Source organism: Corvus kubaryi, unplaced genomic scaffold, assembly GCF_017639235.1.
Source record: "Corvus kubaryi isolate FWS band 111438036 unplaced genomic scaffold, C.kubaryi_AGA036_p1.0 split3-73, whole genome shotgun sequence".
NCBI lineage: Eukaryota > Metazoa > Chordata > Aves > Passeriformes > Corvidae > Corvus > Corvus kubaryi.
Window position 1 is genome coordinate 23,549,460 of NW_024582091.1, and position 22,992 is coordinate 23,572,451.

Here is a 22,992-nt window from a genome sequence, read left to right on the forward strand (position 1 = left end):
AAGGGAAAGTTATTAGTTGAAAGAAAGTCCAATACATGAACTCTGAAATGGGTGAAAAATAGTTTACTGAGCTTTACTTGGTTTTGAACCTCCCATGCTCCCCTGTAATTTATTATTTAGAATTAGAAATGGTTTTAACAACACAGTGAATATAGGAGTGTTGTGCCTTGTGCAGCATCTCCCACTGATGCCAAGCACCACGATATAGATAGCCTTTAAGGACAACCATATTAAAGAAATTCTCAAGTTCAAAATAACTTTCCTAAGTTGCACCCTACTATTTATGTAAAAGATAAAGGGGTTAGAGACAGAATTTAAACTTGGCATTTGTGGGGGAAAGCAGAAGTTACCATGTCCTGCCTTTCCTGCTGGTGTGTCTCCTGTGGTTGCCCTTGTTCATTGGGGAACATTGGGGTAGATTGGTCTTCCCCTTTGCCTGCCAGCCATGGCTGCCCCAGAGTTTTTGTGTCAGTTTACAGGACCTCTAGGAAAGAGTTTGTCTGGAATTTTGTTGGTTTTGGGGAGCATGTAGGACAGTGGAAGTGGCTCTTCTTACAGCACCTGGAGCAGTTTGGGGAAAGAAGAGAAATGACCAGGTCCTGATTCTTTGCCTCCAGTTCATGCCTAGAGCAGGCTAAGCACTGCTGAGCTTCAGATGCCTCCTTTCCTAAAGGCACACAGACTAACTGAGAATGGCAGGGGTATAATATATTCCAGTGAGTAGTGTGTCTCCTACACCAGATGAGGCACTGACCTGGGAATCAGGCAGTAGTATTTCCTTCCTTTCATTACTTTGCCAGTGTAGTGCAAAAGCAAGCCACTTTGAACAGATCGGGGAATTTGCTCTAAAGTATTGATTATGGTTTCTCAGCTCTTTTAATAGCCTGGTCAGCCTCAGTGTTGCCAAAGCCTTTGTGTAGTTTCTGTAAGAACAGATAATTGTTTGCAGCATCTCTTTAGTGCCATTCACAGGTTGTGCTAACTGCACTGTTGAAGTCCTCTGCAAAGAGGGAGATGCATTGTCTGGTGCTCAGTGGTGCAATTCAGTAATTTCTGGCTGCTGCCTCCTTTTCCTGAGGTGCAGTTTGCTTTCCTGATGGAAGGCCCATTGGGGAGGAAGGGCTGAAGAGATGGCTTTGTGCTTTTCTCGTCCTGTACAGAACAGCATGCACCACAGCTGGAGTAGACCAGGAGAACAGTACTCCCCTCTCCCAAAATTATGTTATCTTGCACAGCAACTGGAAACCTGCTAGGCAGCCAGCTGTAGTCTTGTGGGTTTTCTGTTACCTCTGTTAAGTCATGTGTTGCAGCTTTTCATCAGCAAATGTTTGACAATTCTGCATCATTGCACAGGCATTATGAGGTGTCATCTTCTACATCACAAATGTTAACAATTTGCAAGCATCCCCTTATTTCTCGGGCTGAGTCATCTGCTGTGGGCTGTCTTTGCTCAAACTCCTCTTACTTCCATTTTCATCCTAAAGGCACAAAAGAGCGGAAATTTGACCAAATTTTCAGAAGGCAATGGTCATTAACAAAAATTATGCCGTCACAGGTTACCTGGGTTGTAAGGAAAGAAATTACAACCTGACTGTTGATGAGGTCAGCGATGATTACTTGTGTGATTAAGAACTGCTGGGGCAGGGTCTGAGGCTGCAAGGGAGGGAGAATCTGAGACTTTTGATGAATATTTGGGGTAATGACCCTGAGGTAATGTATGATGTGCTATATAGGTCAGAGTTAGGGTTTGGTTTCCTTCAAGAACCAACAGATCAGGATTTTAAGAAGGGCAGAGGAAGAATGGGGGAGTAGAATGGACCTGCTGCTGCTGCTAACAACCATTAAAAAAATACAAAGCCAGCTGCTCTCAGAGCAGAGCTTGATCCTTTCAGTGCCTTTAACAGCACAGTATATATTCAGAGGAGGGGAATTCAGGAGGCCCTATGGACCTACACCATGGCATTACACAAAAATGCAAACCTGAACAATGGGTGGCCTCAGCGGTTCCATCTGGCTCACCATTAACAAGGTTAAAGTAAAGTGGGTTTCCTTGGCTGTGTCACACACAATTTACACTTCAGATGCTTTAACTTTGGAGCCAGACTGAAGGGAGCACCACTCTAAACACACACGGCAAGAGTCGCCTAAGATGTGTGGTAAGCACATTTGGTATTGATGCTCTTTCAAAGATACAGAGTAGTAGCATTTAGATCATTTTTAAGTACTATTTCCAAGTGCATCTTTTCTTTCCTGGATTTTTTTTTTTTTTAAATCCTGTCAACAAACTAGAATTGCAGTCAAATATGTTTTACTCCAAATAATTTGCAGACACGGTAATATTAGAGGCTGGATTCAGTAACACCAGAAATTATTAGAGGCCCTAGAAATGTTGCCACCAGCATTTCTGGTATGATAACCTCAAAACTTCAATACACTTTAAAGCTGAAAGGGATATTGATACACATAAGTGTATTCTGTTGTAAAGCATTCTGCTTTCAGAGCCACCAAAGTACTTAGATAATAGCATAGTTAACCATGGCAGATAATAACCTTTAAAAAACTTTTGCTCTAGAGAGGCAATGGTATGTCAACAGGTATGTTGACCTGTTAACTTACATGCCATTGAGTGTAATAAGGCATGGGAATTATCCCAGCATTTTGTAGAAATCAGGTTCTTTGTCTCAGCTCTGACATATTTAAGGGAACCCAAGCGTCCTCTATGGTGTCCCATTCTTGAATATAAATCAGTTGTTATTGAATGAGTATCAAAGTTGATAATTCAATTTCACAGCTGTTTTATGATCTGTAAGACGAGCATTTGAGCAGTTAAATCTGTGTCAAAGAGCTAAGGTAATTTACAGAAAGAGGATACATCTGTTGTCGCAGTAGAGGTGTTCAAGGCATTCCACGGAATGGAGCGAGTATTGCCCTGGATGACAAATGAACACACTACAAGAACCCTGGCTATCTTGGCTGCCTTTGACCATGAATGGGGAGTTCAGTAGTGGAACAGAACTTCATACTGCTCCTAAAGTTAAACTAAACCTGCATACCATAAAACCAGTGGACATCATTGACTCGCAGTTATCCTGGCAATGTCAGTAGTCTCGCATAGGAAGGCCTTTTGCTCATGCCGTACTGAGCTTCCTCCTTGTGAGCTGTGCAGCACTGCTGTGATGGCACACGCTTCCTCTTGAGCATGCTGCTCAAGGTTGGCATCAGCCTCACCAGGGTTGAACAGTTGCTTTGTGCCTTCCAGGCTTTTCCAGCAGGTGAGCCAGTGCCATTGGTGATGGCCTCCCATGCCTTTAATAAGGGGGGTTGGTGGCCCTGTGCTTGTTTATCCCTCTTCTGACCCTGTTGTTCAGCTTTCTGACCCACCCTTGTGGCCCCTCTGTGTTGACTTTTCATCTGTCTTGCAAAGACAGGAATATCCTTAAACATGACACTTGAGTTTCTGACTATATGCAGAAGTCCTGTAATTATTGCAAAATGCAGTAACTTTACAAATTTACAATACTGTAAATTTGACAGCCATGTCAAAGTTGCCAAGTTCCTCTCAAAGGTTTCCTGCCCACTGCATTTGAGGTAACCACAGGCAAAATAAATTGAACTGAGAAGTCATCTCGACTAATTGCTGACAAACCATTGACATTCCCTTCTCCTCTCCCTTTTTAGCTGCTAGCCTGTCCATGAGCAGCAGCTTTTGACTCAAGCCCTACCTTAACAATAGCCTCAAAAAGAAAATAGGCAGAACTAGTCTTGCTGAGCCATGACAGGTGCAGTGCTTCCACACGAAGCATTGCAGTGGTAAGAAAATGAAGAAAGAATAACACAGCAAGGCAGAACCTGTGAAGGGGTAGAAGGAAAATAGTCCAGCTGCAGGTATAAGCATATGTCCATCTGCAACTTGCTTGAACAGGAAGTGGGAAATGGTCCAGCCATGCTCTGCATTGAGTGGAGGGACAGTTCATAAAAAAAGCATTAGTTAACCTGAAATAGGGCTTGTTGATTTATGGGGAATATGTAAAAGAATGGTGTAAAAACCTATTTCCTTAGAGGAGGGATATTATGCATCTCTGTGCACTATATTTAGAGTGTATTTAATTCAAAGCACACAGCTCACCTACTTTTTGTCAGTTAAGTTCTTTTCCAGCTCATTGTCTCTAACAGAAAGGAAATTCAGACGCAGCCACAGAAAACTAAGTTGAACATCTGCATCTTGTGCCTGGACTTGGAGTGCATGATCCTTTCATCCACTCTTCACAAACACACACCTACTGGTGGGGATCAGATGGAATATTATGATACTGACAAATCCATGAATCCAGGAAGAAATCCAGTATAGATTTGTGTGAAAGCCATGTGTTTGCTGTGACCAGGGGTAAATCCCAGACAGCGTGCCTGTTCCACATTGTAGTTCCTCTGCAAGAGCGTCTGAGGACAATGGGAATTTCATTGCTTTATCTACTCCCTCCCACCTCCTGACAGTGTTTATCACACCCACAACTGTGCCAGTGCAATGATTTATGATTTTGTCTCAAAACTGGAGGTGTGATATGAAGCAAGCTAAACAAATGCTACAATTTGAAAAAAAAAAAAGGTAAGTGAATTAACTGAAAATTTTTCCTTTGAGAATTGGCTAGCATTAAAGTGACTGCATCAATCATCACACACACACACAAAAAAAATCCTTAGGAGTTTTTGAAAGTAGGTCATATGTCTTTGGAAGCATTCTTCTTGGAAAGGGGGCTGTTTACTCAGTAATTATCTTCCACTTATTTTTACATTACCCAAGTAAAAGCTGTGAATGAAATGCAAAATAGTCGAGCTGGAGTCCTGGTCACTTGCTTATGGTTCTGGATGGTTTGCAGCATTGGAGTGGCATCCCTGATACTTCCTGCATTCTGCCTGGCACGGCACACTGTTGCTGGCTTGTTTTGCAGTACGAAGTATGAAAACAGAAGGGCACCCTGGGAGCTGCTCCTGATGCTGCCAAGCAGCGGTGGCACTCGCTGTGCAAAGGTTTGCAGGAAACTGAAATGAAATCTAAGCACAGTAGTTTATTGAGGACATTCTAGTTTGGATTTTTTCATCATTTAGAAAATGTGTGCTTTCTTCATCTGATTCTCAAGTTTGTGCTTCCTGCCAACAGAGAATGAAAAAGGCATGGGGGGGGTGTGGCATTTATTAGAAGTCCAGTTAAGCTCATGGTAGCCTTCATTTTCTGTGTAATGTTTCTGATGTAATTGAAATTACTTTTCACAGCTTGTCTATGACTTTTCATGATAATAGTTGGACAGTGGTGAAATAGCTGTAACAAAGGGAACAGTTTCAAAATCAGGTATTTTGTGCATTGTTCAGGATGTGCTTGATTCCTGCGCTAGTTCAGCGAATGGCAATTAATTTGGCCTGAATTAATGAATGGCCTGATCACCATATGTTGTACTTAGTTGTATCATAACTTTCCTTGGTTTACCAGATATAATCCTGAGCAGCACAGACTCAGATCTTCAAAGCTATATGAGGACCTTGCTTATCTTTGAAGTCAGTGGGACTTAGGCATTTAAATACCTGCAAATGTTTCATTTTACCTAACAGTGTCACACAGGCTGCCTGTGTCAGAGAAGGAAGGTTCTATCACCAGCTTCTGAGCCTGGGAAGGATAAGACTTTTCATGAGGAAAGTTTGTGGACTGTGCTTGAAATCCAGAGTCCTGGGTAGTGGACACAGTCTCCCTTCACTTTGTGGTTATGTGAAATTGTGTATTTCCAGGAATTTTGGATATTTTGAATAGAAGGTTTGTAAGGAGGAGAGCCAAAGGGATCTTGATTTATGAGCAAAGCTTTCTGTCTTTTTAGGTTTTCAAGAGTCAGGTTAGTTTAATGAACAATTGATTTTTTCCAGGAATATTGAAGGTAGTAACAGACTTCTGAAGGCCTGGTCCCTTCTCTTCTATGGCTAAAACTATTCAGGTGTGGCTATTTCCAACCTTACAAAAGGCATTTGGTTCCTAGATTTGATGTTTAGGTGCTGCCAAGAACCTCAAATGCCAAATTTTACTTGCTGTCTGTTTCTTGTGTCCATTGGGATTTTTACTGGACAGCAGCAACTCTGTGCTCTAGCTTTTACAGCTGAACCCCTCAAGAATTACCAGGTTGGCTTCTGAGTTCTCCCCTTGTATGTCCCAAGCCAGCGAGCACACTTTTAACCTACTCAAAAGGGCCCTGAGTTCACCACATACTTCACTCAGTGTGAAAGACAAGTTTGGATGCAAATCTTCCCTCCATCAGGAGGTTGCTGTAATCTTCAGGTGGTTGTTCAGCCTTTTGAAGGAGGATTAGTAGATTGTAGGTAAGACACCCGGGTTTCTCAGCTTCACTGTCTGGGGAACTGGAGTCAGTGACTAGTTGCAAGAGGATTACACCCAATGATGGAAGCAGCACCAGATATGGGGGACACTGTACCTGACAAGGACGGGCAATGAAGAGGCTCTGGGCCTCCATCAGGTGGAGAGGGTGAAGAGTTCAGCTAAAAAGCCACTCCTAGATTGGTGGTTTGGTTTTTACAATGGTGCAGCAATACAGATATCCAGCACCGGCACCCAGTAGAGTTTGTTATTGCACACACTGAGGATTGTGACACCCATGTGCCACCCCTCAGGAGCAGCTGTGAGAAAGGGTTCCTGTCTGTGGAGGACACTGACTGGATGGGAGGGGCCCTGCTCCAGCCTGATGCTGAGAAGCCATGCTCCCTCACAAAGCCAGTGAACTCCCTCCTCCCTCTAGCATTGAGCTTTTATCCAGAATGAAAAAAAAGAATAGATTCAGTTCTCTGTCTAGCTGTGAGTTCAAATCCACTGCCCCAGCTGTTTCAGCTGTGGTATTTTAAGGTCTTGTGGCAGAAGGATACTCTCGATTTTTCCTGCAGAAGATCTGTCGCTAGAATAATTAACTGCTCAATGACTAGTAAGAATTGTCTCTATAACCTTGTAGCAGTATGGTAAATAATCATTAAAGCAGGAAGGAACTGAGTTTCAGTCAGGGCTAATGAAGTCCTATGGATTTGACATGTTATATGTTCCATTCCTAGCCCCTGCAGTATGTCTCAGTCACCTTTCTGTGTCTTCTAGCACGCCCCAGAGTCTGGGATCTGAGGAGAGCAGAGAGACTACCAGCATAACTGAGCAATCCTTTTATTTTACTGGAAGTCAGGATTTTCCTTCCAAATTGGAAGAACTTGTAGCCATTCCCCTTGCTGGCCTGTGCACACTTCACTGAGTGACTGCAGAGAAACATATGCCTTCTTCCACGCCAACCAGTGGTCTGATTTATCACTAGCAACTTGTGGACTTGCATAAAAATAAGCCACCCTGTCTGTCTCCATGCACTTCCACTCTTAATGTACAGTGTTCCTGCTTTGCACAGTGAGTGCTACTGGATAACTGGAGGGCTGTTTGGTTCAGAGTACAGATGAATTGTTAAGACACAAGCATGATGCTGGCATTAATCACTCCTCTGGTTTGTGACTGCTTTCAAAATTGTAGATTCAAGGCTTCCATAATTGAAGTTGTGGCTTGGGTATGAATTTCTGATCAAAACTACAGGAAGTTGGTTGTGCTATGTTCAGTGAGCATATCCATTGTGTTTTCCTGTGGCCGGTTTACTCGATGTGCAGCTTGTAGTCTGTTCTTCCTCTGCCTCTGTCACAACTGGGGTGCTCCTATGTGAATTGTTCTTTGCTTTCAAACATTTTATTTAAGTGTAGGGTTCCTGTTTTATCAGATCTCCTAATTCAGAGTTCATCAGTCCTGCCAGAAAAATTGATCCTTGGCCTGTAAACATCCTTAATTTTGAAATCATTCATTCTTTCTTAGGCTGAAAGGATGAGCAAAAATGGGCAGAAGACACATCATTCCTCTACCCTTGCCATAATTCTTTGGTTTTCTTTTTTAAAGTTTGTGATTTATGCTGTGTTCTTCTTTCAAATGTTACATCAATCAGCAAACACAGATTTACAGGTGGAACGAAGGAGCTTCAGCCTACATTGCTCTGTGGCCTCACAGCTTGTATCAGCCTGACCTCTGCAACCAGCCTTGGCTACTGCAGTGTGACTTTTCAGAATTCATACACAGTGGGAAATTCTTTTGTCTGTTACGCTATTAAAGATAACAGAAAGTAAGATCAGTGAAGTCATAAAAATTGCTCTGGATCTACACCCTTGTGACTGAGATCAGAACTAAGACCATTAAGATGCTCTGTTTGTGGGAGCTAGCAATATTTAAGAAAACTTTTATTAACTTCATTGTTATAATTCTACTGGAGTGGTATCACTTAATCTGCATAATCCCAGCCAAGAGGGATAAAGTGATCCAATTAACCACGTATAGGGAAACTATTTATATTCCATTGGTTTTAACTGTACACAGAATTAACAAAATTCAGAGAAATGAGTATTAAACGTGCATGAGATTTACCATCCTGAGGCCAAACAAGGAAAATGGAAACACTGAATTCTGAATTAACAATAATTTTTATATTCATAAATGTGTTTTTTATTCTTATGTACACAATTATAGTGAGAATTAACGATGAGGATCAATCTGGCGGTGATACAGGGCAGAATAGTGGAAAATGGTATTATTTCTCTTTTAATTCTCAGGGATCAGGCAGTGTGGGACAACAAGAATACCTGCCTCAGGTGGGAATTAAAAGCTTTAACATATAAGGCTTAATCCTGTTGCAGCCAAAATCCTCTTTTCATGCTTTACTGTTGCTTCCGCATTTTGATGTGAAAAGTTTCAAAATAATGTCTTTTCTTTAGTATACTGAAAGCCTCTTAAAACTGTGTTACAGAAAATGCTCAGCCCAGCCATGTAGTAATAATGTCAATATATGTCAACATCTTAAGATGCAAGTTCAGAAAAGTGAATAAGGTGACTGCTTCCTTTCTCAGTCAGTGCAATCAGAGTGATGCAGATTTTCTTTACCATTAAAGTGTGGCTATAGAGCATCTGAATTATTTAATTGTTCTTGTGGGTATTGAACGTGTGAACTTACAGGTTCTATTTCAAGGAAAACCAACCACCATGTTTGATGCCCTTTTGTTCCACATTTGGGATAGGAAGCCCTCCATGGGATTCATGTGACATGACTTTATCAATGCCATGAGCTCTGGAAAGAACCCCTATAGAGATAGCTATGGCACGGTCTCATAGTGTGTCAGACAGTAACTATCAGTTTATTTCTGAAGAAACAAGTGAAAATGTGAGCTGCTGGTCAAATCCTGCAATCCTTAACACTCGTGAAGCCTCTATTCATACAAGTCATCTAATTTGGTGTATGTAATAGGAGAATCCATTTCAAGGCTAGGCTCTAAGTCAGCCCATACTCCTGTCAGCAGATATTTCTGAAACTTTGTGCATGATACTGATTTATATGAGATACCTAAAGTCCTACCACTCTAAACTGGTATTTGGGGAGGAAGAATAGGTTATGAACTTCCAGAGCAACCTTCTTCCTCCTCTTTCTCTACCACTGCTTGCTTCAGTGCTCCAGCCTACTGCCAGGATGCCATTTGCTGTTTCCTGCTGTTGTGGGTTGGTGTCACTTGTATTTGCTGTATTTGTTGTATTTGCTGCTAATATTAGTGATGAAATAAGGAACAAAATGGAAAAGGCAATTTTAAACAACTGATTCCCAGTTACCTACTCCTTTTTATCTCTTCTGTGGATTAACTGATCAGTGGATGCAGAAACCCTGGAACCAGCTCTGCTGAGAGGCAGATAAGGTCAGGCATGCCTCTTAGCTCATGAACAGCACCTCACTGACCCAGAAAGAGTTGAGCCGGTTTTATGCAGCGTGCATCCTTATCCACATGGCCAGGAGGCTCAAGCCACCTCTGTGAAAGGCTTCTAGTGTTACCGAGCTAGGCTTCTGTAAACAGGGGCACGGAGCAGTGCTTTCAGACACAGGCAGCCGAGGTCTGCTTAGCTCTGGCCACCCCCACGCCCGCCCAGCACCGCACCCCAGCTGGCTCTGGCAGAGGGCTGCAGATGTGGGTTCGCGCAGCAGTAATGCCCGGAGCAGAGCCCCGGCAGCCTTTCCACCAACATGAGTTGTGGAACATACTTACTTCTTAAAAAATTACTGCATACAGAGCTGTTTTTGTTGATGAACTGGTTTCTTTTATTATTGCCACAGAAATTAAAGTTTACAAGGGAAATCTGTGGTTGAGAGTATTTGTGTGCATGGTTTCATAGTGCAAAAAGATTAACAGTAGTAGACTTACTTGAAATCATGGTATAACATTTCATGTTTGAAATGTGTGATATATGACTGTTTAAAACATAACTTCCTTAAACCATCGCTGATTTCGTATCTGCTTCATCTGGATGGATTAAAGCCATTAAAATATACACATTCTTTCCATGCTACATTGATACTATTGGAGCAAAACCATCTTCCATGTTATTTAGAAAAAAGAATTCACTTTTAAAATTGTTATTTCAGGAGCTTTTAACTCTTAATATAAAGAAAACCCTTTTGTTGTAATAAATGAAGATACATCCAAATCATTCCTCCATGAGGATGCATTTCCAAAGGATTTTTGTGTGATTATGTGACAAGTAATTTTCTTCCATGCCTGTAAAGGGAGCTGAGTGGATAGTAGAGATAAGGTTTCGTGGAAAGGAAGAATGGAAACCACATTGTTGAAGTTATTAAGTTATTTTTTAAGATCTGCTGTCTCTGTGGTCCCTTCCATTTTTGTGGAAAAAAGGCTGCATTTTGAACCACCTTTCTGTTTCATTGTTGTTCTTGGTTGTAAAAAAAAAAAAACAAAACAAAACAAAAAAAGCCCCATCACCTTCCAGTAAAATTGTATTAGCAGATTTTAAACAATTTTATTTCCTCATGAACTGAAGCTAAATTGTATCCTGACAGGCTTGATTTATCAGGCAAATACCCCACGTTGTTTGTCAGCTTCTTTGTTGGGGGGAAGGAGGAGGGGAAACCCGAGCAACAAAAGACCGTAACCTATTGATATTACTTCTGTGATACACTGGGGAAAATAGATTGATTTAGAACTAACCACAGAAAACTAGTCGATCTGATGAGTTTACAACAGAGCATTTTTATTTATTTATTTGTAACGAGAGTAAACATCATCAATATTCCACCCTGTGTTATTGGAAGCCTTGCAGACAGGGTTTGTGTCAGCATGCTGGGGCTATCTGTATAATGAAAGAAGGAGAGCTTAAAAAAATGGAGGGACCTTGTTTTTCTCACAAAATTGAGTGTCTTGGATGTCCAGTACATTATCGTGAGTTGTAGGATTCACAGGACAAATAGATAGGTGAGCATGTTTATTGTATTTCATCTTTTTTTTCTTTAAGAGGTTATCTTTTTTTTTTTAATTATATTTCTGTTATATATCTCAAAAAGCTAGTAAAGCACAGGAAATTTTCTAACTGAATTTCACTGAAGAATGCCAGCCTGCAATTAACTTTCCCAGCATGTCGCCTCTGCACAGTGTTTGCATGAACGAGGAGTTCATGGTAGCAAATACTTACAGGACCAGCACAAACCAAAATGTGGCACCAGTGTGCCATTTTCTGAATTGCTAGTATGCTGTTTTACAACATTTTTGATTAAAAATACTTACAGTTTTAAAATTAAACTGATTTTTTTTCCCCAGGATTGGTAAATGAGGGTACTAGTGAGGTTTTCTGCCTCACTGTAAGCCTTCTTGATGGACAAACCATAAATGCTTTGATGAAGAGGGTAAATATTCCTTACTCTAGTTTATTTAACAAGATAATTTCACTTGACCTTAAATTATTATTTCAGAAGTATTTTAGTATTCACTATTTTGAATTCTAATATTATTATTAGAGTGTTTTCAAAGTTACCTGTATTCTCTCCTGCATTCAGCTACAGCTTAAGAATTAAAGGTCGATAACCAGAATGGTGTAAACCCCAGCAATGTGCATGTGAGCAGAAACATTCCATCCATTTCCCTCTCAGAGGGCACGAGCAGAGTGTGTGCATTCCACTCATCTTCTGTATGTCTTGTTAGCTCACCAGTGGTTTTTATCCTTTAAAAACAAAACAGCTGGGCCACTTCTCTGCGTGTGAATTCCCTGTTGGGTGCAGAGAGCGGTCCAGCTGTAGGGCACAGCTTGGCAGTGAGAGAGCACTGCCCTGCACAGCAGCGAGGCTCCTTTCTGTGCCCCATGATTTTTTAAAAATGACAGGCTGACTTTTTATTTCCTGAGGTTTAATGCTGCTTAAAAGCGGGTTATGGGGGTGGGGGGGGTAGGATGGGGGGGAGGGGTGTGTGTATGTGAATCTTCCAAAACAATGCCTGCAAGGGAATCTCCCAGTAAAAGTTGCAGATGAAGGAGTGAACTGCCAGCAGTGTCCAGTGCAAGGGTCCCGACATCTCCCCTATTCTTCCCGTGCCATGGATTCCTGCTTCTCCTGCAGCTTACTGCCCTGGCACCTGACCAAACTCTTTTGTTTTCCAGGGACAGTTGTTGCCTGTTTTTAGGTTGCAGAGACTGCAGCCTCATACTTAGTTTCAGCATTTCTTGCTCTGAAAGGATGATGTCTGTGTGCACGGTGTTAAGGCAGAAGGGTAATGGCCTTTTTTAAAAAAATTTCAAACTGCTTTGAGATTTTTTACTTTTAAGTGCAGGCTTCTCAGCAAGGAGGATTTTCATATTACTAAGTATTATTAAGTAAAAGTGCTTAGTCTTTTTATAATACTGTAATGTACAAGAAGTGCCAGTTTAGCAGTAATCAGTTGTGTTCCTGTCAGCCTTTGGATACTGTTGTGACAAATTTGATATCCAAGATATGGTTACTGGAATATTTAAGTAATCCATTAAAATATACTTGTGTTTATCATATAATCACAGAATGGTTTGGGTTGGGAGGAACCTTAAAGACCATCTAGTTCCATCCTCCCCCCACCATGGGCAGGGACACCTTCCAGTAGACCAGGTTGCTCAGAGCCCCATCCAACCTGGCCTTTCAAGCTGTAACAAACACAACTTGAAATTAGCAGATCCTCGATAGTCCAGAAGATCTTTTCAGCCTGCTGAGGTGTTGGAGGTCTTTCTCACTCATCCCAGGTGATGCCTGAGCAAGCACACTCCGCCCTGAGCTTTTCTAAGTGTCACATCCAGGTGGTGAGAAGCATCCCTTTGCAGTGTTTCGAGGCCTTATTTTCAAGACAAGTCACTGAAGACTTAAACAGTGAAAATCTTAGTTATGTCTAAGAGCCATTTTTGTGTTAGATCATGGATAGTTTAACCTCCCTTTACAGCCATTTACAAAATAGAGTTGTTGAAGTGATCTACTGCATTTTCCATCTGCCTTTCTTTAGCTATGTTGTGAAAGAAATGGCTGAAAAGGACAGCACATTTAGGTATGATTTTAAACATTTCCTTTATGCTTTAACTGCACAGTTGCATTCAGTGTGTTGTGACAGTATCTCATGTGCACATGCTGTTAGAATTCCATGCCATTTTCCAAGGCATTAACATTGAAAGATGGACTATTGTTAGCCAAGAATCTTTTTTTTTTTTGTTGTCTGATAGCATTCAGAAAGGAAGAACAAAAGAGGAATTGGTGTGGGGTATATCCTGGTGAATTATTTTAGTCTTCCTCTAACTGTACCCCTTTTCCTCCCTTTCCTATCCCTGTTAGACATTAACCCCTTATTCCCTGCTCCCCCTCCCCCAAGTCAGTCACATGGGTAATTTTACAGCTTCTTCTCTCAACAGATAACAGTCTGGAGCTAAACGTATTATTCTCTACTTGTCATATGTATTGGTTTATCATCTGTATGTATTGGTTTTGTCATCTAAATTATAAAACAGCTCAAAGAAGCAAGCAGTAGTGTTTACATGGCTTAGTGCTGCTTAACCCATCTAAGCTGTTAACTGTGTAAAATGTATTTGCAATGCAGGGGTATTGTTGTTTTAAAAAGTTTAGGGCTGGGGTGTGCTTCCTAAGTAGGAGTCCCTGATTGCTGGAACAAGGCAAAAAAAGCTGAAGACTAGATAGTATTATTTGGTTGTGAAATTGAGTACTTCTAATCTATTTCAGTCATCAGCCTCTTGCAATTAATATAGCATTGTTTATGTTGGAATCTGTACACTTCTGCTTCTTCATTTTTCCTTTAATATGTATAGTTCTGTGCAGTCGCAAATCCACAGTGAAGGAGAATTTAGGAGGTTTTTTTAACCTTGCTATATGCTCTCTTCTTTCTTCATTAGTAGGTGTTAATGTTACAGTTCTTTTGAGAGTATTGAAATATAATGCTAGACAAGTTCCTCAAGGTGTTCCTCTATTAAGATGTTCATCTTCTTTATATAAAAAAATCGCCCTGATTCACCTTCCTGTCAGTGATGTAGTGAAGAAAGGATTTCCCGTTAGCATAATTGCCATCTCTTTATGGTTTTGAGCCTGGTGCTACCTAGCAAATCATGGAAGCCTACTGTGAGAAAGACAATCCCATTTTAATAAATCCTTCTTACTTTTGTTCTTTGTAAGTGCTGATTCTATTATAATTACACATTTGAGTTTTATTCGTCTCATGATGTAATTTACATATAAACTTGTATCTTGTATTTAAGCTAACATACATTATTTCCATGGTGCTTCTGAAGTGAAGAGATACTCACTTAGTGGTTGCACTAACCTAGAGTTTCTGAGAACAGAGTCGAATGAGAACTGGTCAGTTTTCATGGCAGGAGTCAGCTTGTGTACTGTTCTGTATATGTATGTACACAGAGATGTGAATGTGAAAGCTCCCATGTGCACATCGTGCTATCAGCTTTCATGATGTTGTAACATAAGTGCACGCAGCAGAGAGGAGGAAAGGGCTGAAGTGCTCAGGGCGAAAGGGTTAATGTCATACCTTAAATGCCTGGGGATGATGCCATGCATCATTTGTGAGCTCTGAGGTGGCTGACCAGTTCCCTTGGAAAGAGAAGGCATTTCAGAGCGAGGTGTGATCTTTGTTGATTGACAAAGAATGAATAAATAGTTAAAAGAGCTGAATAAATACCACCCTCCTGTATAAGTCCAGGCACACCCAGGCTGGCACATGTATATTGTAATGTGACACTTCACCCAGATGCTTGAGGTGATTTGTAATGAAAAACATCCCCAAAAAGCCAAATCAGAGTTTAATCACAACTGCTTCTGATAGAGTTTTTCTTTTACAGTGACATTTCAGTGGCAATTGAAATAAATGCAAAGTATTACAATATTTTGCAAATAGGATGTATTGATAAGTATACATGCAAAGGGTGATGGAGGCTGCTTGAGTGGAAGCAGGGGCCTTGAGCAGGTTCTTTGCCAATTGGTGACGTGAAATGGTCCACTGAATTGGATAACACAGTGCATACCATAGTGACTGATTAAAGTGATTTGTCCGTGACTACTGCCTACTCTGCTACTGAGGCCCTTTACCCTATTTTCAAACTTTTTCTTTTTTTCAACCATTCTAAACAGATGTGATATTAAGGGAGAAAAGAAATGTGTTGATGCATTCACAGCTATAAAATTCCATATTCTGAATTAAGATAAAACACACAATTTCCAGAATGTCTGCACACTTCTATGCAATACTGTATTATAATGCACTTATCCCGGGAACAAGTACACTGCTAGAAACTGATGACAAAGGTAGTAATAAATACCATTCTCTAATATAACCTAAATTACAATCAATACCACATTTGTGAATTCGTAGATGTATTTATTGGAAGGGGAGAAAATAAAACACTTAAAGATTTTTATTTGTTGCTGGTGTTTTGTTTCTCTAATTGCAAGGCTTATTTCCTTACTATTTTTTCCAGAAGGTTTTTAGAAATCTTGTGGTGGAAACACGGCTGAATGCCAGTTAGGAAGACTGAATGCTGAACATACTGTTAAGTGGGGGTCACTAGTTTGAAAATACCTGCGATGATGTGGGGAAAAGTAGTCAGAGGGATACTGTTTAATAACTTGCAAATGATTTTTTTTAAGTATAGGAGAAAAAAGCTTGATGTTTTGGTCTTAGATCAGGATGTTTGGATTTAACAATGTACTTAGTATGTCATTTCCCTTCCTGTGCTAGGGAAATCAATACTAAGTGATAATGGGGCTTGTACATGTTATTTTTTTTGTGATTCAAGGGAAGCTTTGTTAGACTCTGTGTCTCTTCATTGGTTAGTCTGTAGTATATGCAGACAGAGTAGTGTAAGCATAGTCTTCAAATTCCACTGAAAAATCACATCAAACTTCAGTGCAGTGGTGACATCAAAATGGAAGCAGTTCACCTAAAATATGTTACTGCAGTTGTTTTAGAAGTGCAGAGTTAATTGTACTGGGCTTGGTTTCTTTTTACTCATCTTAAAGGAAGATACAACAATAAATTACAATAATTTCTGAAAGGATAATGAAGTTCTGTTCATTATTTAACTTCTTTAAATTATAGGTCAGTCTTGTAGGACATGGTGGCATGCAGCATGCCATGAGCAGCTTGTGCTGTTTTGTCTGTGGAAATGAAGATATGGTTGGTATCTTGCTACTATTGATGAAGATGTGAAGTGGGAGGTGCCAGGGATTGTCTCATGGAGTGGATTTACAAATGTTGGGTGTTTGCAGTCTTTTTAAAAATTACTCAGGTTTTATCAATAGCATTTCTTTGCAGGGTAAAGCAAATTCGGGAGATGAGACTGCAGCTGTACATATAGCTTTGCACAGACTAAAGTTCTTGATATTGAATAAACTAGTAGTGACTACTAAATACTAGGTGAAATAGTCAAACGGTGCCTTGTTACTTTCCAGGAATCTGAAAATATACATTATCTTTATGTGGGCTTGATCCAGAGCACGTTGCAGTATTTTGTTCATAGTTATGGTCAGTCATTTTTTTAATCCTTCAGTTGACTCCACAGACCTAAGTATTTGTGAAATAATTTTTTTTAATTGGTGGTTAAGGGAAAAAAAATATTGGTTTAGTTCTTTCCAGTAACATGTTAGATTATTATAAATGAAATGTCTATGCATTCAGTGCAAGTTTTATAAGACAAAGAAACAGAAACCATACAAAACCAGCCGAAATAGAAAACTCAGTGGTGCACATAAGGTCACCATGCCAAAGGCGTGTAATTATTTCTTTGTATCCTGTGTTAGAATAATGTAATCCAATAACTGGTGTTCCTGGTGTGTGTTACAAAGGATTCAGTAAGGAATTGCTGGAGAGTTCTTCAGGACTCCCATGGCTAACAAGGTTAAATAGAAGAGTTCGTGGGCTTCAGCCATTTCCGAGAAGTGTGGGAGAAGCCTTGTCCGTGCGGCTGGAGGAGGCTCTCTGCCCCCCTCGGCTCCCGGCAGCGCATCCCATGGGAACTGGCACCCCGGGCACAACCCCGTGCACGTGGGTTGGGAGTTTTGAGAGCAAGCAAACAAACCCGGATTCATGACTCTTGCCGGGGCTCTACTGAGTTTATTGTGAGTCGAACCCGTAAATGCCATTCCAGACCCTGTGACCCCACCGTAAAGGTTTGGCCCAGCGCCTTGGCCCGCCGTGCCTGGGCTGAGCCAGAGGAGCTGAGGTGCCGGGCCCTGGGACAGAGCCCGCTGGTGCGGGGCACCGCGTCCTCCTCGGGCCTGGGTTCCCCTGGCTGCAAGCACCGTGTCCCGCGGGCCCTGGCTCCGGGAGCGGCCGAGCCGCGGCGGCGGCAGGCGCTGGAGCCGCGGGACGCGCGAGTCCCGGGGCGAGCAGGGACGCCGCGGGGCGATGGCTGGAGATCTGGTGCCCTCTAGTGGGGCCGGCGCCCGGGCCCGCCGGAAACCTTCCCGTTTGACGCTGCGTTGCATAACTCCATGTCTGTCTCTGTTTGGTTTTAGATGCTACAACTGTGGCGGCCTCGACCACCACGCTAAAGAATGTAGTCTACCTCCGCAGCCAAAGAAGTGCCATTACTGTCAGAGCATCATGCACATGGTGGCTAACTGCCCCCATAAAACTGTCTCGCAGCAGCCCGCTAGTTCTCAGGGAAGACACGAAGCCGAACCGCAGCCTTCCACTTCTGCCTTCCTGAGAGAAGGGGGAGGAACACACGGCTTCTCGTCTCCATCGTACTCTCAGGAAGGCAGGCCAGAGGTCTCGGAGCGCTCGGGCAGGTCACCACAGGAAGCTTCGTCGAGTAAGTTGTCTGCATCGCCTGAAGAACCGAACAGAAAGGGGCCTTCTGTTCAGAAAAGGAAAAAAACTTAATGCATTTGTCATAATGTTCCGTTTTTTTTACCCTCTTGGGATGTCTACCTCATGCAAGTACAGGGGAAATAATTTCATTATCACTGTTGAGGAACTGTGAATGTTTTTTTGTTTTTTCTTTAATAGACAAATCACTCCAAACAAAATACATTTGAGCAGGGTGCATTACGTTTTACCTTCCGTGTGTGTATGAGTGTGCATGTGAGTGTGTGTATGTGTACATATCTATAAATATATATTTTTCCATCAGACCATTCTCCAGATCCCACCAGACATTACTGTGAAGCAATAGTCACAGTACCCAATGTTCCTGAACTCATTCCTAGAACCTGTTTCCAAATGTGTTCAAAAAGCAAACAAGAAAACCCAAGAACTTTCACTCAGAAACAAACCAAACCTGATAAACCACACACAGAACTGAGATCAAGACTGTTACTTCTCTTGTGAACCAAAGGATACTTTCATATTTTAAAGCTGCCATATGGTACTAAAGATACTAAGACATCCCCCGTACCATCAATTTTAATTACTTCCTTTTTCATCTTCCCAAAGTATCAAAACCCCTCCCCTCCCCACACCGGTGCAGGGCAGTGTCATGACTCAAGACGACTCTCATTGCCATTACCCTTTGTTGGTGAGGAGTTTAGAGCTCCAGAAAAGACAATGAATGTGTAGTTTCTGTGATGGTTTCTCAAAACATCTTGTTAAATTAATATGATTGTAACTGTAATTTAGATGTCTGTTGTGTAGGGGAGAATGTATAAGTTGTTACCAAACAGACCCTTTTGAGTGGTGTCAGGATACCATCCTGGTTAGTCATTTGTATTCTGTGAACATTTAGGGTACCTTGGTGGCAGTAGTAGCCACAGCAGCAGCAATTTCTCTTGGTCCCAAGTAGTGTCCCTCAATTTGAAGGGTCTTCCCCCTTATTTTCTGTTGAAATACATGGAGAGAACTCCCTAAGGATTTTTATTGTTGTTGTTTGTTTGGGTTTTGAAGAAAACAAAATGCAAAGCTAATGAGATCCTGGGCTAAAGAGTTTCTTAAGAATAAAGGTTGATGGGTACTTGGGGTTGCTCAGCTAGCCTCCCTTGCTGATGATACAGCATGTGTGCAGACCAGCCTGGGTGAAGGGACCTGCAAATGTGCCAGAAGCCCTGGACATCATCTGCTTCTTGTGAACTGGGGGCTGCTGCTGATCAGCCTTGGTCTAGAGTTCCCTAGGACCACACACTTCTGTGTGAAAGAGGAGAAAGATTGGTGGCCTCAGAGTGAGGCTCCCTGGGCTGCAGGCCTTGCTCGGGGTTAATAGAGTTGGAGCCTATCAAAACTTCGAGTCGCTTTCCATTTGTAACTTTTGAATTACCAAGTCATACGTAAGATAACGTACTCTGACAAATCCCATTGTGGATGTAAGTTAATTAGAGAAACCTGTATAATCCTTAACATTGGCAATAAACACAGGCTGTTAAAGCTTGAAAGTGTCGGGTAGGTTTAAGCTCGGATAATCAAACTAAAGGAACAGCCTGTGTGAAAGGCTGCAGCGAGCCAAAGTCTTACCATGGTAGCTCCTCTGCAGCCAATAGTTACAACAGGTATGCAGCTGGCTCATTGCGTGGCCTTCCCCTTCCCACTTGTCCTGCCAGATGAAACTTTTACTGGTGCTGCTGCTGCTGCTTCAGTGAACAGGTAGTAATCAAACTCCTCAGTGAAGGGCACAATTTCAAGAGAATTATTTTGTGTGAATTCCTTGCCAGTGTTTGCAAGAATCTCGAGGTTTATACTGAAGTTCTCAGTATGCTAATGCAAAGCTTACCTTTGACGATATTGAATGTGATATATCTATAGAGAACTTCCTTGCCTTATGTAAGGATAGTAAACTTATTTAAGTTATGTAGACAAATCAAAGTGGCATTGCTTAACCTTCTAGTCGGTGTAAAAGCCAGGTTAAACAGCAAAGATGCAAAACTTCGGTCACTTTGAAAATTTAAACCAAAGTTCCTTATAGAAATAGGCAATTGTGGATTTGAAAACTGGTCATTCCCTGTTTATATGTAAGAAGTTCAGAGCTGAGATAAGGAAATACTTTCAACATGCGGATTTTTATTGGTGCTGTTTGAAATCACTGTGTGCACCGAAGTCAGACTGAACTGCTAAGAGCACATACCAAACCCTTATTGTTGAAAGCTTAAGGTTTTATTTTTATATATTAGAATGTTATCACTGTTACATAACATACTCAGGACAAAGAACTTTGCTCAGGGAATATACCATGTAATGTTTTTTTTTTCTTTACAGAATAGTCTACAGACTTGCTTACTCAGAACAAACCAAATAGTCTTAGACCTTTTTATCTCTATATAAGTATTATGTACTGATATTAGTAACTACCTCTGAGTTGACATAGACCTACGTTTCTGATAATCAGCTCTCAGCGTTTTGTATCATAAGTTCCTGTGAAATGATGAAGTGGTATTCTGTACTGGTTGCTTATGTGAGCGTTTGTGTCTTTACATTCACAGGGTCTGAGTTTTCAGAGATGCTGGGCTACCACAGCTCCCACTGACTTCCAGTCGGAGTTACTGGTGCTTAGCTTTTCTGGGAGGGGAGGGATGGGGGATGGGGGGTGGTGGGGGAAGAATAAAAACACAAAAGCATCAAGCCCACTTTGTTTACATAGGTGACAATAAAATTATTATTCTGTTTACAGCAAAAGGCTACCTCATATCTACTGCATAAACACACCTTTGTGCTGCTCTGGCCTTAAAGGTGGCTGTTGATCTATGGTACATACCTTTTATCTGTACTAAATATGTAACTGTTAGTTCACCACTGCAGACATTATGGTAAATAATTGTTTAAGATGAAGCATCCATTTGAAATTATGAGACCTTTCCAAACATTTCTTTGAAAGTTTTTGTTTTTCTGTCCAAAGGATTATGGGCACTGTTCACGGAAATAAATACAGCTCCAGAAGAGACAAAAATGTACATGCCTAGGATAAACATATAGCAGCATAAGCTGCAGCAGGGAACTACTTAGCACTGGGCTGCAGTAGGAAAAAAATCTAGTTATACTACTTCAATAGGCTGCTCCAAATAAGCAAAGAACCTTTTAAAGGAGGAGGCACAGAGTTTGGGATTCTTCCTTCATGTCTAAGGACAAAATTAATATTCGGCAGCATCCACTCAGGCTAGATTTCCCCCTATTCACCAGCCTGTCCTTGCCAGAGCGCTCCACAATAACACTTGTTTGAGTAGAAATAGTTCAAATACCTGCTCAGACAGATGTATTTTTCTCCTAACAATAGTGGAGATAAGGTTAAACTGGAGCAAGAATTTCTCCCTCCCCTTCCCCCACCCCAAAATACTCAATGTGATTTAATTGTAAGGGACATTGTGAGATATTTTTTACTCTTCCCAAGGAGAGGTCACGGTATTTAATTACACGCTACAAAAGCTACTCCATGAGGAAGACTTGTATTTGGAGGAAGAGCCAAATAACTTTTTGCTGCAGTTAATGGTAAATCTGGCATTGTAATACCATTTGCAATATTTTGCCTTTAGCCAGCTTTCAGGGAGTGCCAAACACCACATTTGGATCCTGCCTCTTCCCATTGCAGGCCACCTTTTGAGCCATTTTATTCTGCACCAGTGTTATCCTGGAGTTCCTGCTTGGTCATACTTAGTTTTGTTAATAGAACCCCATGAAAAAGTGCTTATAGATCTTGTTCCATTCTTTGTAAGAAGAATTATAAAAGAACATGGGAAATCACACTGAGTCTTAAATTTAATTTAATTAATTTATCTGTAAGAAATGTTTATCATAAAAAATATATATGTATTCCCCTGTGCTAGATATAAAAGTAATTGGGAAGATATGTACATGTGCAGATGCACTGATTTTAATTTCCTAGAATTCTTAATGAGATTTGAGTTGTTTTAGAAACAAGCAGAGCCTTGTTAAATGCATCAATCTTATTTTGCTTAGTTTATCAACAGCCTCTTTAAGATCCAGTGGTTGTGTTACCCCTGTTACAACTGTTGACTGATAACAAGAGGTTGATCTATGAACACACGCTTCTTTTTTTTTATGTAAACCAGAGCTGTGTATCAGCAGCTGTGGCAGCATTTTTCTGAGAATGTTGAAAAGTAGCAAGGTATTTGCTACCTTTGTCATTGAACCAAATGTATGAGCAACCATCTTTACAAAGGACAATGGTTTTGACTACCTCTTGGATTACTAAGTTAAGCAACAACTGTCTGACAAACATCACCAGACTGGCTTAAACTAGTATGTGTTGCCTGTGATAATAATAACAATAACCATACTAGAGACCAAAGTGAACACTGATTTCTATATGTCTTTAATACTGTGTCTTATCTAGTGTTTTTAAATTATCTTCTGTAGTATAGATTACCTCATTGTCCATTTTGACTTGTATGTTGTTTACAAGGTGAAATAAATGAAAAATCACTTGAATTTTATGTTGTAAGAAAAAAGCCGTGAGTTGAAGTTTTGAAGGTCATTTCACCTGTTTACTGTCTTGAGGGACTAAAGCACTGATTGCCTTTCTGCATATCATGTATTTTATATTCTCATTTCATGCCTAATGTCTTTTTTTTCCTGTCAGTCATGGATATTGTGAGGTTTAAAATAATTACTTGATTAAAAATAAAACATATAACGTTGGCATTTACAGTGAGC

General features: G+C 41.0%; 1 protein-coding gene across 4 annotated transcripts in view; it reads left to right on the plus strand.

Moving 5' to 3' along the window:
• Nucleotides 1-22,992, plus strand: part of LIN28B (lin-28 homolog B) — a 101,912-nt gene extending 78,920 nt beyond the window's left edge. For all 4 annotated transcript variants that reach the window (XM_042017023.1, XM_042017025.1, XM_042017026.1 and 1 more), the window contains one exon: nt 17,916-22,992. In XM_042017023.1, the coding sequence (XP_041872957.1) occupies nt 17,916-18,285 (370 nt within the window). In that variant the 3' untranslated portion in view covers nt 18,286-22,992. The remainder of the gene's footprint in view (nt 1-17,915) is intronic.